Source organism: Ptychodera flava, chromosome 20, assembly GCF_041260155.1.
Source record: "Ptychodera flava strain L36383 chromosome 20, AS_Pfla_20210202, whole genome shotgun sequence".
NCBI classification, from domain to species: domain Eukaryota; kingdom Metazoa; phylum Hemichordata; class Enteropneusta; family Ptychoderidae; genus Ptychodera; species Ptychodera flava.
In genome coordinates this window covers 22,703,558-22,719,092 of record NC_091947.1, presented here as the reverse complement: position 1 = coordinate 22,719,092, position 15,535 = coordinate 22,703,558, and the positions used below count along the sequence as shown (strand labels likewise).

At 38.1% G+C, this 15,535-nt stretch overlaps 1 protein-coding gene across 4 annotated transcripts in view; it reads right to left on the bottom strand.

Annotated features, from left to right (window-relative positions):
* Nucleotides 1-176: 176 nt before the first annotated feature.
* The window catches only part of LOC139120337 (disintegrin and metalloproteinase domain-containing protein 12-like), a 68,151-nt gene continuing 52,792 nt past the window's right edge, over nt 177-15,535 (bottom strand). Inside the window, exons 12-21 of one of the 4 annotated variants that reach the window (XM_070684671.1) lie at nt 15,284-15,455; nt 14,496-14,666; nt 14,106-14,223; nt 13,441-13,549; nt 10,913-11,108; nt 10,634-10,711; nt 9,657-9,771; nt 7,995-8,087; nt 7,176-7,311; nt 177-6,307 (exon numbers count right to left, since the gene is read on the bottom strand). In XM_070684671.1, coding sequence (XP_070540772.1) covers nt 5,761-6,307; nt 7,176-7,311; nt 7,995-8,087; nt 9,657-9,771; nt 10,634-10,711; nt 10,913-11,108; nt 13,441-13,549; nt 14,106-14,223; nt 14,496-14,666; nt 15,284-15,455 — 1,735 coding nt within the window. In that variant the 3' untranslated portion in view covers nt 177-5,760. The remainder of the gene's footprint in view (nt 6,308-7,175; nt 7,312-7,994; nt 8,088-9,656; nt 9,772-10,633; nt 10,712-10,912; nt 11,109-13,440; nt 13,550-14,105; nt 14,224-14,495; nt 14,667-15,283; nt 15,456-15,535) is intronic. The other 3 variants (XM_070684672.1, XM_070684673.1, XM_070684674.1) reach the window with 3 other exon arrangements.

Below are 15,535 nucleotides of genomic sequence, written 5' to 3'. Positions count from 1 at the left end.
CCAGTCTGGACTTGTTACTCAGAAATGACATTTGCACCTTGACTTTCATGGGTTTTTTTGTCAGCAATCTATTGCTTTACAAGGTACAGTGTAGAACTTGATATCAAATACAACAGTTGCAGCTGCCAATTTTGCATTTGTTGGTTTCAAACAAAGTATGAGCCCACACAAGATCATAAGCATATAGTACTTTTAATATTGAAAATTATTAGCACATTCTACAATACAATGCATTAATAAACTTGCTTTTCACTCTTTCTGAACTCATAAAAGCTTATTTAATAATTAAATGATATAAAATGCACAAAATCAAATTTAAATACAGTGAAAGAAATTGACATGGTCTGAGCTGGTCCAGTCAAAGGAAAGGTTCCTCAATACTTAAGAATGTCACATGAGATGTATGGATATATTCTGTTATTAAAAAGAAAGTAATTAAATTTCAAATGTAAATGTTGATATGAGAGAGTGCAAAAGACAATTTCAATCTTAATATTTTATTTGGGATTGATTACTTCCCTGTCTTCAGGTCAGGTCAGGTTAGAAGGGAAAATACGGAACAATCAAATCAGGTAGTTGTGAAGAAAACATGGTTAGACTATTCATTTTAATCTATGCAGTTTTGGATAACATTCGTAGGTGTTGGTACACCCTGGAGCACTTAAACACAACTGCAATGATATGGAAAATGTAACAAGATGGACAAACCGGAATTAGTTAAAGCTGTGCGTAAACAAAATAGGCAGATCAACTGTTAAAGTATGGCCTGTTATGAATTCAACAATGAAAATTCAACTCTCTCTCTTTCACCTCTGTGACAATATGATTTTTATAGTTTTTAAAATTTTTCCTCAAAGGTGGCATCTAAAATATTTCTCCATAAATACAGACTTCTTTAATGAATCTATATTTTGTTCATACTGTTTATGGGTTATAGGCTTTCTACCATCCCTATTCTCAATAATGATCTAACTAATTGAATCGGCAGGGTTACACTATTTGTCCATAACTGTGTAATCATTGTACAAGAGTGGCTAGATTGGAATGTTTTGGAGCAAGAGAAAGTTTAGGCAGCAATTGGCAAGAAAAAAATCACGGCAAGTCAGGATTTATGACAATTCATGGCTTTTGATCCACTTTTGGAGCTAAATCCAACTCAAATAGCCATGAGTGGCAGTTATTTATTGATCCAAAGTCTAGTAATGGAAATTTAAAAAGCCTACAAAGAAGTATCTACATTTGAAAATAAAAGTGTGCTTCCTGTCAGGTTTTTGGGTTTGATCTGAATTTGCATTCTAGGTATGTGTGAACTTGTTTTCTGTACTCGCATGAGATTTCCCACTAGATTCTCTGGATATATTTATACGATAGATCCTAGCTTTCACAATGTCTCAGGTGATTCGAACTATACATTTATGGCTCTTACTCTGAAGTCAGGTGGTAACCAAGACTTTTCATTTTTTTTTTCATGATAAACATTACTGTCTTACTGTGAATGGTGCTGAAAAACTTTTCAAAAGTTGAAGCATGGTATGGCTGACAAAGTTTATACGTTTTGCCAATAACTATGATTTTGTATGGCAAGGATTTCAAAGCATCTCATTAGCTGTGTTGTACATGAACACGATGACTGCAACGTAGCCTGAGAAAAACGTGGCCTGAGAAAAAAATTCCCTTCAGTATAAAGCTAACATCATGTTTACCACATTCACTCACACATCATGAACTTTCCATTTCAATTGGACAACAGAAATATGAGCCTACTACTATCATCATCTCTGATATTTTCTTATTTTGTCTCTACGAAGTATGAATTGCTTTCATTCTGTGCTGAGTGATTAGACAGTTTGCACTGGGTATAAAGAGAATTCACATGCAAAACAGATATCAAGAATACTGATGTGGCAACTGTTGAGGGAAAGGTCCACGATTGTACATCTACTTGGTTTAACCATGGACACTGGAGCGGTTTAAACTCATTTTTTCCAAGCAAATTGAAATTGAATTTCATCTGTTACCGCAAGCCTAGAAAAACCAATTTTTTTGGAAAATATGAATCAAAACAGTTTAGAAATAGTTTGATTGACTGGTACCATGGAGGATTAGTCTTGGCATGAAGATAGAATGCTGTGATTGTCTACTTGATAACTGAAAAGGTAAACAATGTTTAAATGGACAGATTGGGTTCAGTGAATCTGGCACCATTCTGAGCTTGAATGGTATAGTTGCTGAGTAACCAATCTTGTCAGTGACATTTCAGATTTTTTCAAGAAATTTGTGTCGATGAGTGATTGAGAGAGAAATGGACTTGCATGGGATGTGAGTTCAGGGTGTTGGATAATGCAAGAAAGAATGCAGACTAAAGGCAAGGCTATTTCAGATTTGTGCAATTTATAAGGTAATATTCTAATTTACATGTCATGCCTGCATGACATATGCCTACAGTGGTTGTTATAGATGTATTCATTCTGAAACTTTACAGTTATTGTGGTATATGTGGTATATCTGCCATAAAGGACATACCTTGTTGTTAGCATTACGCCTATATTGCAATTTGACAGTAACACTTCATGTCTGACTAATTACAATTGTTTTAAAATACAAAATAAGAACGCTTTTGCACAAACCTCCACCAAAACACTTATTAAAATAAAATGATATATTCTTGAATAATGAGAAATAAAATTACACAAAAACTGGGTTCTAGCAAAATTCTCTGAATAAGCTTGAATGTGAATTGACATACATAGACAAAAATCAAAAAAAAGAAAGGAAAAAAAGTGAAAATTCAATATCAACAACAAATCTGTGCATTGTCTGCAGTCCTAAAAACAAAGGGATTACATAAGGTGACATTGAGGGCGCCATGGTATCAATGAAATACTGTTGGTAATAATTTAAGTTGGTGAAGGTGATCACAATGTCAGGAAGATAAGAATCACTTCATCGGCGTTATTCATGTACATCAATATAAAATGCATGGTTAAGTACATAGCCCATCTACACAACGAAAGATTTTCTGTATAACTTGCACTTTAATTAAAAAGGGGTCAAAAACTGAATGCTTTTGCTCATCAAACATCAAAAGGAAATGAAGAGAAAAGAGAAACAAATTCTCAATCAGCCTCTGTTGAAAACATTTACATTCAACATAAAGAAAGCTTGCTTTCACACAAAAGTAAAAATGAACAAAAACAAGCTTGCAAAACCTCTGACAAACATGGCCCAATCTTCTGTAACAATTATTCCTCATTATAAAAACCTCACTGAGTAAAACAACTGGATTTCCTCCTCTTAAAAGTGCCCCTGGGAGTTCACAGTATGAACTCAGAGTAATCCTAAAAATCTGACATAAAAAATATTTCTTTTGTCCATTCACAGATGGCAAAGTAAATAAAACCACTGACTGAGTAAAGGGAATGATGAAAGCAGGTATCTCAGAGAACACAATGATATATGAATGTCCCCTTGATTATCTAATGTTTCACAATATTACAATTCAAGCTTTGATATTTCACTACAATATGTAATCAAAGTCATGGAAGTTGCTGTAATTATAAGCCATGATATTCCTGCTTTCTCTTAGAGCAAAGATTTGTAACTGTAAGAGTGTCACAACATTAACAAACTACTGTGGGTTTTTGTGTTTCCAATAGTTAATATGTTACTTTACAAAAGTTTAAAATGTGGCTATTAAATTAAACTGTGCTCATAAATGTTTGTAAATAGTTTTTTTCAAGAAGAACGGCATGTCTTATACCCATGGAGTGTAATGTTTGCACTACTTTGAGCTTCAATAAGCAGCATAAGACAAAAAATGATTCGGCATTTTACACTTTGTAACAGCATTGCACTATTGAAGTTTGTACACATGGAATGTGTTCTTGATACAATAAGTAATTAAGTAATTGTAATAGGTCAAAGGTCACTGCAGCAGCACATGGCTATCCCCTAACACTTCCTCTGTTTGGATGCTGACCTTTGACCTGCAGTTAATTGATTGTCAATCCTTGATTATGAATGATTCACAATGCCAAACATTACATGTACTTTTCAGTTTTTCACCTGGCAGAATGAAGATTGTAAGTATCTAAGAACACACTTTTCAGAAGGACAGTCTTGGCCATTTGTAGTCACATGTAAATGTACTGTAGAACTTGTGAAGAAATTTTCTACTGAGTTGAGCTTCTCACACTGTAATCAAATTGCAGTATAACTTAGTAACTAGTGTTCCTACTAATTGTTGTTTGCATTATGGGCCATGGTTTAGAGTTACAATGTACAGATTTTCTTGCCACATTCAAAAAGCCATGGTCCCATTCCTGTGACCATAGAAAGTGTTGCTTCTACTGTCTATGCTGTGACATACTCTGTCACACATGACGCAAAGATTTGTCAGTTTTGATCATAATTCACAGTCTATGTTATTATTCTCTTGCATTCTTAAAATGCAGCTGTGCAGGCAATGTGGTAGATATGGCCTGGGATTTCTTGCCTAGAGGAGATATGAAATACAAAAACTCTTGTTTTCTTGAACTTTGAGGCACTCTCTGATATGCAAATAAACCAGGTGATTGCTGTTGACAAATTATCATGCCTGAACATGGGTGTTTCCTGATAGTCAACAACTTCAAAGATTTAACAAGTACCCATGAAGTATTTTCAAAATGAAACACACAACTGATGATATATGTAGATCCCTACAGTACATTTTTTGTACACACCTGTATGATCAGTGTATCACCCCTACAGAACACTATATCTACCCAGTAGTCTACACTGCAAAACAGGGTACCATTCTACGGGATATTTTAAGAGTTCTTCACCCCAAGAAGTTTCAGCAAAATATGAAAAATCCCCATTTTCATGTTGCATATTTGTAAAAGTGATCACATAATTGCTGCATGGCAAATACGTTTTTTTCGTGTACACAAAGGCATGATCCAAAAATACTGCATATGCAAATATCTATGATTTAATTGGCTATCTTCCAATCACATGACATTCTTATGACGACAAGAACACTCCTCCTTGATTCATATTATTGATTACAAAACTGTTCCTCTTCAGGTATGAATGGCTATGATATGACGACATGAGGTCAAAAATACTGGAAGCCACATGTGACTGTCCGAAATCAATTCCTCGTGACTAGTTTTTAATTCACATAATTACACTAGTTGCAAATTTTCACACAGCTGTGAGCTTTGGTTTCATTCAGAAATTAAAATGCTAAGTGTAATTTTTCAGAGTATGTGTGGAAAGCCTATACTGGTTTTGAGGCCTACCTTAAATAGTTATTCAAAAACAAAAATATTAGAAAGAGTGGTGCTGCCAACTTCTATATACTTCTACACATGGCTAAAAAAATTGACATACCAATATATTCCGACAATATCACACTTTGTGATGTGGCCCTATTTGCATACCAACTTGTCTGCATCTGGTGGCTGCACCAATGAGATGCAAGTCTGGCGACAAACACAGCACTACTGCTACTTTGACTGCTTTCACAACAAACAGTGGCATCATGATTTATTTATTTATTTGTAAGTTTTTGAACCCCATGGCTTTTGTTTTCTTAAAAACTTCTCATTTGATCATTATATAAAATTTCTCTTTCCTATTATATGGAAAAACTGTTACCACTTGATTAAATTTGTCAGATTTTGCTCATCCATAACAAAAAAACTTTGTAAATTGTAACTCTACAGATATTTCTATGCTACAGTTTACTCTACCACTCACTAACTACAAATACTAGCAAACTGTAGCATTAGGATGAGGTTTTCTGGGTACTGCTGGCTTTCTTGGCACAACAGGTGCCCGTCTTCCCGGCGCAACAGGTCTTAGAGGTAGACTATTAGGTCTGGATGGAGTTTCTGGTTTGCTTGGGGATGCGTTTTGTCCACCCCTGGTTGGTTTAGGTGGTGGGGCTGGTCTGGCATTATCAGTTTTGCTTGGCTGTGACCTGGCTGCAGCTGGGGGTGCCATCGGCCGTGCCGGGGGGACTGCAGGACGCGATACGCCATTCGCATGATCATCGCCATTGATATTGATTTCTGTGAATCCCTGATTGCGTTCTGATGATTTTCTTTCTAACGATCGCCTGTCAAAACTACCGGTGTATGGAACCCTGTGTATTGGTCGGTTTTGCGTCTTGGCTGGTGGTTTGGGCTTGCTGTGTGGGTGTGTCTGTGGCTTTGCTGTTGCTGTTGTAAGCTGGTGTGTCTTTACAACGTCAGGCTGCCCCTTGGGATGTACTCCATTGGCATCAGCTTCTGTTTGTCTGTTTAAAGGAACAGAACTATGACTATGGTCAGCATTCACCTATACAAATAACTCTTTACAATATAGATTGAACAGCATAGCTGTTGTGTGTTGAAGCCAAGAAAGTTATTGATAGCACGAAGTATGCACTGTAAGTTGATAAGCCCTACATAATTGTTTTACTTGGGCATGTTCAGCCACCAAACTATGGCTCTACTTATCTAACCCATACAATGAGTCTGTTAATTGCTTTGCACAACATATCCCAAGATCCCTTGTGCATATCAACAATTTCAAAATGGAGGCTGTATTGATACTGGTAATCACAGCCAATGTAAAAGCTTCCTGTAAACAAAGGTACGCCATCAAAGTTAATTTGGCAGTCTTGCAGCGATTGGAAAGGTACAGAACTGGTGAACTATTGACATGCATCAAATACTGAATTCGCTTCACATTTATACACCATTCATCTCCAATTTCTGGGAAGTGGCAATGTTTATTAACAAGAAAATGTGCAGCTACAGACAGGACGACACCCTTCCCTTTAAAATTCATTTACAGCTGTAACGATTTATATATGAACTCTTTGGCATTTTGATCTGTCTGTAATATGCATTTTCTTGGTCTACTCACATTGTCATATCAAAATGTCACGCATTCAACTTGTTAATACAAATTATATTGTGTGCTACGTCCAACATACTGTTGACGACTACAGTTTTAGTCTACAGACTAGCAGCTGTCAACAATAACACTACATATTGCACACAATTGTGGCAGTAAGTTCACATTTTGTATTTTCACACACTTTTATGAAAAAAGTTTGTTTCCAAGAATACAATTATTGAAACAAATCACAGCATTTGTCAGTTCAATGACAAGCGAAACAGCACGGTGTCACTTACTTGTAGTGCCTGCTGCGCCACCAGGCATAGATCCTGTTACGATGATACAACAGACAGATGCCCACTACAAAGAGGCACGGCACAACAACCAAACACAGGATAAGTATGACCAGTACAGTACCACTAGATGTTGGCTCTGCAAAGAAAGTGTATCATTACGTTTCTCCACTGGGCTTCCCATTTGAGAGGAGGCCTGTTCACCGCTACACTCCCTGTGAAGTTGACTGACCCCTACAATATCTATCGCCAGTGGATCGCACAACTGCTGCAAGGATTGCAGGGATGTCAGGGTTAGTTAGGAAAAATGCTTCAGTCCACATTAGTGGCAGAGGTAAGCTTGCAGATCTATTCAAATTCTGGAATCCTCATAAATGTCAAAAAACCCTAATTCTTTTCTCAAAATTTGAATTTCAGAGTTACACTGTTAGCTTGTTTCAGATTGAACTCTATACACAGTGTGGAAATGAACTGAAGTAGAGCAATGAACCAAATTATCAGGGAGAAGCACATTCTCATGTGATCACATCTCTGTGTAAAAAAAATGGGAAGATCTGCATACTTATGATAAATATTACTCAAAGCCAAGCCTGAACTTGTAACCAGCCACAGATGTCAGAATGGAGCCAGCATGCTATGACTCCAACAACGCTCTCTTCATTCATTGACATTGGATTGTAATGCACCAATGTTACATTCTCGCCTTTGTGATTGCTTTTGAATCATAGGTCCTGAAGTGCGCCCTCTGTTGGGCTGGTGCATTCAAACAACAAGCGATTTTGACGATGAAAAATGGGTGGGCTGTTTGACTGTTTGGGTTACCTGAGATGGGTTTCGTAATTATGACTTGAGTGTGATAATCTGTGGATGGAAAATCTGTAATGTCTGTTAAGACACTTGGTTCAGTAGTTAGTGCTGTAAAGTTAAAAAAAAAAGAGAGAAACACAAATTGTCACAGATGCCATGCTGAGTTTCAGGGGAAAAAAACCAAAATTGACAAACAAAATCAACACAAACAAGTACATGTCCATGATAAAATGGAGGGGAGCAAATACAATGCAGAAAGACTCTGCAAACACATGCGGCACATACCACTAGAACAAAAGAGTCATAACCAGGAATATTTTGGGCTGAAACTGTCTGTTGAAAGAAAAACATTACATTTGAAAGGTATGCAGACAATGATGACAACACATTGCTTTCCACAGACATGCAAAGAAAAGGAAGCACCAAAGGAAAGGAAAGGAAAACAGACAGACAGAGAGACTGAAACAGTTTATTTTTACAAATTACTATATTCTCTTTTCCTTTGGATAAAAAAAAATCATAGGGAAAAGATTTCTGAAGGTAGAGGAAGGGGTACTGATGGGGTGCATGTACTGGGTATAATATGCATACAAGCTGATGCAAAAGAAAGAGACAATTTATTGTTTGATGATGCTTTGCAACAATGATTCATGTCTGGGTTTCTGGAGACTTGCGTTCTTGTTTACATGATGTGTTGGATGTGAGTCAGGTGTGTTCCATGACCAAAGCTTCCGTTGTAGGAAAGGTCGGGGAAGAGTATCTGTTGAGGTTGTGTTGTAAATCACTGAGATGTAGTACTGTGGCTGAGTTACTGCCAAGCTGGCTTTGAGAACAAGTCAGGTATCCTTCAATTCATGATAACAGATCATACAAACTATGCCTAGGACTAAATGCAAGGAGGACTTCATGTCCAGCCCATTTCAGGAACAGAATTATATTTCAAAGTCCATACATGTTTATAACTGGGGAAAAAGATGCAGATCCATATTTATAGTACGTAGTATTTTTCCAACAGTGTTCTTCTCAACATTCACTGTGATTATAAACAATGTCAACAGGATTCTCTACGTTGGCATTCACATTCACAGATCCATTATTCCTTACACTTGTACTTCATGGGTATGCTAGCAATTCCTATATTTCTGAATATACAGTACTGAAGTCATGTCCATCAATAGAAATCACAACGTTTACCGAATGCAATCAATTGAATTGATTTCAAAACTCATCTGGACAGTGTGCTCAACATTAGTTATAGTTCAAAAAGTGGCATTATTGGCATATAAAGCTGTGGTAACAGGAACTTGTTGCTTCAAAAGACAACTGTCAAGTAGAAATGAAACTCTGATAATTTCTCTCAAACTGCTCATCAAAATTATTGAAAATCTTTCTACATGTTAGAGGATATTCGAAACTGATAGATGTACAATGAGTAAAAGCAGTTTACATTTGAACAGAATAGCTGAAATGGCATCTATGCTGAGAAAAGTTTTTAAGCAGCTACAACATGTACATAAAACTAATGCTGAGAATGCGAAAGAAGAGATGTAGCTACAAGAGACACACATGACTGAATGTCACACAATGACTATCATGAGAATGTGACAAAATTAACATTTAATGGTGACTGACTCATCACTCGATTGTATTCTGCCTTTGAAAGGCACCTTGTCTTACCTTCTGCTGGGGGTCTGATAGGACCACTGTCAACACTGCCTCCAAAACCAGGAGAGGTACAGTATGGAGGTGCCCATTCCTTGTCACAGTGACAGTTGTTATTACTGTTACAAACCTATCAATAAAGATTGAACGATATTTGGATAAATTATGCATTCTCTGATTATTTACAGGAAGGTCACTGTCCTTGCACTCTGTAACATGGGAGAAGCAGAGGGAAATATTTTGCCTGAGTAGGAATTGTATATATCAAGTGTAAGCATAAAATGGTGTTGGATCCGTTGTTTGAATTGTACAAACCCAAATGTATACAGCCAAACTGAAAGCGAATAAAAACAGGATCTCTACATACTAGGTCATAGATTTTAAAAACGGGTGAACAACCCCCATTCAAAATTCACTGGAAAGCCTTCCCTGGAATTCATTCTCAGAAATTTACGAATGTGGCATTACAATCAGTCACTTTACACTAGACTGCATCCAGGGTTATCACCTTGCAATCTGCCACAGGTGAAAGGCAATTTAACCTATCCTCAACCAAGTTTTGAATCCTGTAACTCTGTCCTTGTCAACAGTATGACTAAAGTGTTGAAACACTGAAATCTACTTGCAGTACCGTTGTTCAGTCATCACACTATGAAAAGTGATCAATTCAAGTCTTCATTACAATTAGTAGATACTGTCAAAGTACAGGTAGATATCTGTTGTGACATACATGTATCCTTCAGCAGGGGAGGAAAATTTTGACATCACATCAAACCACGGCAGTAATTTTAATTATTGCACAGCACCGTACTTTTTGAGCCTCAAACCTTTACATTTCCATACAAAATTCCTTGAATTTCCTTGATCAGCCCTATGCAAATTTATAGTAGTGTAATATGAAATATTTTCCGGAGTCTAGGATAAAACTTTGGAGTCAAGTCAGCTTAGAAGGTAGAGTACACTAGGGGGTTGTCTTCACTCTTAACACTTACCCCATGGTAAGAACAGTTGTATGGACAATTCTTGATACCTATTTCGGCAAATGTTTGACATTCGTAATCCAGGCACATCTGGAAAAAATAAATTCAAAACCTAGGTAAGACCATTATTCAATGAAAGTGATCAACATCTTCGGATTTTGTCAACATTTTCATTCATGGCATGTAATTTTCCTCTCGTAGGCACTGTCATCTCACTTTATGTATAAATGTCTGATATGAATTTTAACTCAGAGGCTGAGCATGCAAACAAGCATGGTTTCCTCAACTTACCATTTCCTCGCCACATTTTGTACCAGGTTGGGCCAGTCCAGGATCTGGGACGTCATTTCCAAGGTCTATCCTGGCTGCTTTGCAGTCGTACATTTTGTCGTCAATGTAGACAAAGCCAAGCCTGGTTACTGCCAAGGAACCTTTGACTGGATAATTCTGACCATTTTGACACATAAGTCTTCCACACAGGATATCCCTGCAATTCCACAAAGCAGAAAAAGTTCCTTAGTTTGCTATGCTATGCAGGCTCTATTGCTAACAGATTGTGATAGATGTAGCTCACATATTCACAACAGCAGCCAAAAATCCAATTTTTCTTTCTGCTTTGTTAGAGCAGACAAGCTGCTCATCCAAAAATGTTCTGAATTATTTTTCAGCAGTTTGCTACTTGGTATGTTATCATGCATCCAAAGGGCTTGAGTTTACAGTAGCATGCTTGTGAGAAAGCACAACTGCCTGCACAGAAAATAGTTGAGTATCCTCTATGGGTTGTGGTAAGTGCAGTTAAGAGTTCACCATACATTAAAGGTCTGGTGAAATGCCCATGTTGCAAAATCACAAAAATACAGTTGATGGTCTATAAAACAGTTGCATTCATTTCTTTTTCGTTTAGCGCGCGTGATTATGAATATGGCAAAGGAAAAATGCAATGTGGGCGTGTCCCCCGAGCCTCTCCAGTCGACTTTTTTCGGCTTTCCGAAGTTTGCCCGACGTCGTATCTCATAACGGGAAGTGAAGTATTTCACACCTCCATAAGCTCCCCACGGGGGGTAACTTCTAGGGTTTCCGCTTACATGATCAGGACAGTGTCCTCCTTCACTTTGGATAGACGTTGTTCTTTTGGTGGCTGTGACAGCGGCAAGAACATGAACGGCTCAACTGTAAACTTTTTCAAGTTCCCGTCAAGTGTGGAGTGTTTGAACCATAATGTGCTTGTCTCGGCTGGTTCGTACGATCGGCCACGGTCCCTCGGCGGAGCCTGCCTGGCTACTCGCTACACAGAAGGTTGGGACCGCAATGCAAGTCAACTGCATGAACACCAACACTGAACGTTGTGACTGCCATTAAAATGCACTAGTCTACAACACGGAACGTCGTGACCGCAATGCAAATCGACAGTAAAAAACGTAAATGGGACCGTGATTAAAATGCACTACAACTACGACACGGAAGGTTGGAACCACGATGCAAATCAGCTGCATGAACAGCAACACTGAACGTTGAGACTACCATTAAAAACGAACAACAACACGGAACGTAGAGATCATGATACAAATCATTACAAATCATGGAGGTAGAGTCCTCCATGATACAAATCGACAGCAACACGGAACGCGTCGTTGGGACGGCAATTACTGAGGCTAAATTGAAGAACAATGGGGAATACCGGACCACGAGGAACGCGATGCAACTCGACCACAACGTGATTAAAATGCACAACACAGAACATCTAGACCGCAATCAGTGTAAATCAACTATAACACCGAACCTTGTTGCCTCGATTAAAATGCGTATGTCTGCTATGTATAGCAAAAGTTTCAATTCTCGCGAGCGAGCGTTCCTATGCCCGCTGTACACTGGACAAAATGACGTCAAATTTATCACAAGGGCTCGATTGCGTGTGTGTGTTTCAATTCTCGCGAGAGCCATTTATGCATGCTGTACACTAGACTAGATGACGTCAAATCTCTCGCGAGACTTGGCTCGATTGCAAATACGTACGACGCGACGGAAAGAACGCAATAATACGGAAGTAGACACAGTTTTTGCGAATCGCCGAGAGAGAAGCGCAGATTAAACAAAAGACTAAAAAACCCACGTTTTTTCTTTATTTACCATATTTTTTAAACAAAAATCAGTTTCGCCACTGTGGCGAATTAGGATCGATTTTTTTTCGCCACTTCGGATTTCGATTCGCATTGGCGAACGTGGCGAATGGGCAGCGCGAAGCCTGTTTTGTTAGCGGATACCGGGCAGAGATAAGGCGGCGTTGGACCGCTATTCGATGTAAATGAACACACCTGTGACGTCACAGACGGCCAACCTTGACTCCCGCTGAGGGCGTGACCTGAGTGTCGCAAAATGACCCCATGAAAGCCGCGCATAGAAATATCAAAAAAATTAACACTTGCGCGTACTTTTAGGTTGCAATTTTGTTGCGAGTGTAATAGTATTGACCTCCTGGAAGATATTCTGTCACACGACCGGGACCATTTCACCAGACCTTAACCCAGCACAACCATGGGTTTATAATAAGAAAGGCATAGAAGCAATGTATTCCTGTATGCCTTTCTGCATGGATTTTTGTTTGTAATTCTGTCAAATTATTTTCATTTTGCTTTGTGTTTGTCAGAGCCAGCAGTAGCCAAAGCACATTATTTTAGCCCAGTGTAAGCCTTTTGAGCATGTCTGATATGCAGAAATTTCCTGTTGTGATCTTTTTACGGTGGCACAATATACAAGATCTGGGGGACAGCTAGTGGTATTCACTGAAATGATCTACTGCAAGCTCAAAGCTGTATACTTACTCTTCAGCGCATCTCTGATACTTGCCATCTCTGCCCTTTCCACAGTTCGATAAGTCATCTCCTCTGACATGATTTCCCTGATAACACAATTCAGGTGAACTCGTGGCATCTGTGGAAGCAAACATCCACATTCGGAAAGGTCATTTTCAAGGGATGGTAGTAGCACTATACTATATATTTGTTCTATATTTTTTACTTTAGCAACCCAGTATTTTAGCTTTACTTGCTTAAAATGTCCTATAATTGTTTCTAAATTACTTTTTGTGCTGCAATTCTTGATTATTTCAATCAAAACCTCTACTTTTTTGGTTTTCTTGTGAAAAATATAGTCTACACTCAGCAGATGATATTATACTTTTTCAGAATCACTCACTTTCAATGAAAGCCATTCTCGAAATTAACTTCCTACACTGAATTTGAAGCACATATGTCCTGCTGGTACAATTCTTTACTGAATTAACATTTTTTAAGTGTAAGCCTACCCCTACAAATGGTCCCAGGCTATTTCTTTCTGAGGCAAGTTCAGTTTCTGAAGGGGTGAAACATTTCCCATGAACCATTCTCAGTGATTGTACACACGAAAAAACTCACTAAAACCTCATTGTTGATCAAAATTCTATTATTGGAAAGCTGTAAAAAGAACGAAGAGAAGAATTAGATCTTACCAGAACCCCATACATCATTGCATTGTTGATCATGAGTCATACAGGCGCCATAAAAACAGTAAGCATTGGGTGTATTGGCACATAATTCACCATTCTGTCTGTATACATTGGCAGGACACTGTAAATGCATATAATGAAATGAGTTACTGATTGCTGGTAACTGAATACAAATTCACTGGACTGGTACAGTTCATGTCTTGTAGCAGCCCTTCCTTAGTAAATCAACACCAATATAGGCTTAAATATACTTTATGCATACATTCTATGCTTGAATCATGACTAGAATGCTGAAACTAGAGTGTAGGTAAATTCTGTGGTTACAAGAAAATATTTGCTTTGAATATTCATCCTGCTGTGTTGAAGATAATCTTGAACACTTATCATACATACCTCTGGAGTATATCCACGGCAGTACTCAGGCAAATCACATTCATTGACAGTATCCCTGCAGACAGTTCCTGCAGATTTCAGCTGACAGTCCTCACAGCAAGCTCCCTCAGCACAGGTGGCGTTGGCATGGAGAGTGCAGTTGAAAGGATTGCAGCATGGGTTGTCACAGGTCTGAGAAGGAATGACATAACCGGTTTTAGAGAAGTCAGAAACACATGGATTGGTTGCCATGATGGTGAGAACGGGTGAAAAAAGAGTGATGGAAACAGAGAATGAGTCTGACAAGCAGTGTTGGGGAGGAAAAGTAGGAAGAAGTAAGCAAATTGAGCTAGGAGAGCAAATCCAGTGGTCTGAGGTGTGGTCCCATTGATTCTTTTTGCTCATACCATCTAATGTGCTTTTCCATTTTGTCAAACAGACAAGTGACAATAATGGTCAAAATGCACCAATAGAATAAAAGAAAGACCGGCACGAAAGACTAGTGGGCCACTAGAGTTGCCATCAAACTGGCCCTTGTATATGGATTTGCTTCCCCAAAAGATAGCCGAGACAAACACATGTAATTAACTGATTGATTAATTAACTGAGTGATTAATTCACTGATTGACAAAGAGATAGATTAATTGGTAGAAATATTAATACATAGAATTTATAAATAATACATGGATGGCAAGGATGTTCAACGGTTCTGTAGCATCTCAGAATGCTTCCTTCCATATAAAGGTCCTCAGGTTAAAGTTTCCTATAGTTTGACAGTAAACAGACATGTGGTAAGGTAAATGACTTACATCCACGTCACCACAATCACATTCTTCTCCTTCTTCTTTGAATCCATTACCACAAAATGGACCACCGTATATTTCACTTGGATAGTCAAACAAACATGCTCCTAGTCCCTTTTCTAATGCTGCGCTGAAATCTTCATGGCTACAAGATGACCAGATTGTCGGTGGAATAGTCCTGTTGGGACAAATGATACAATTATTGTTTAATTGCTGGCTACACTTGATAATAATAAAACAGAACTTGATGGTTTTTGT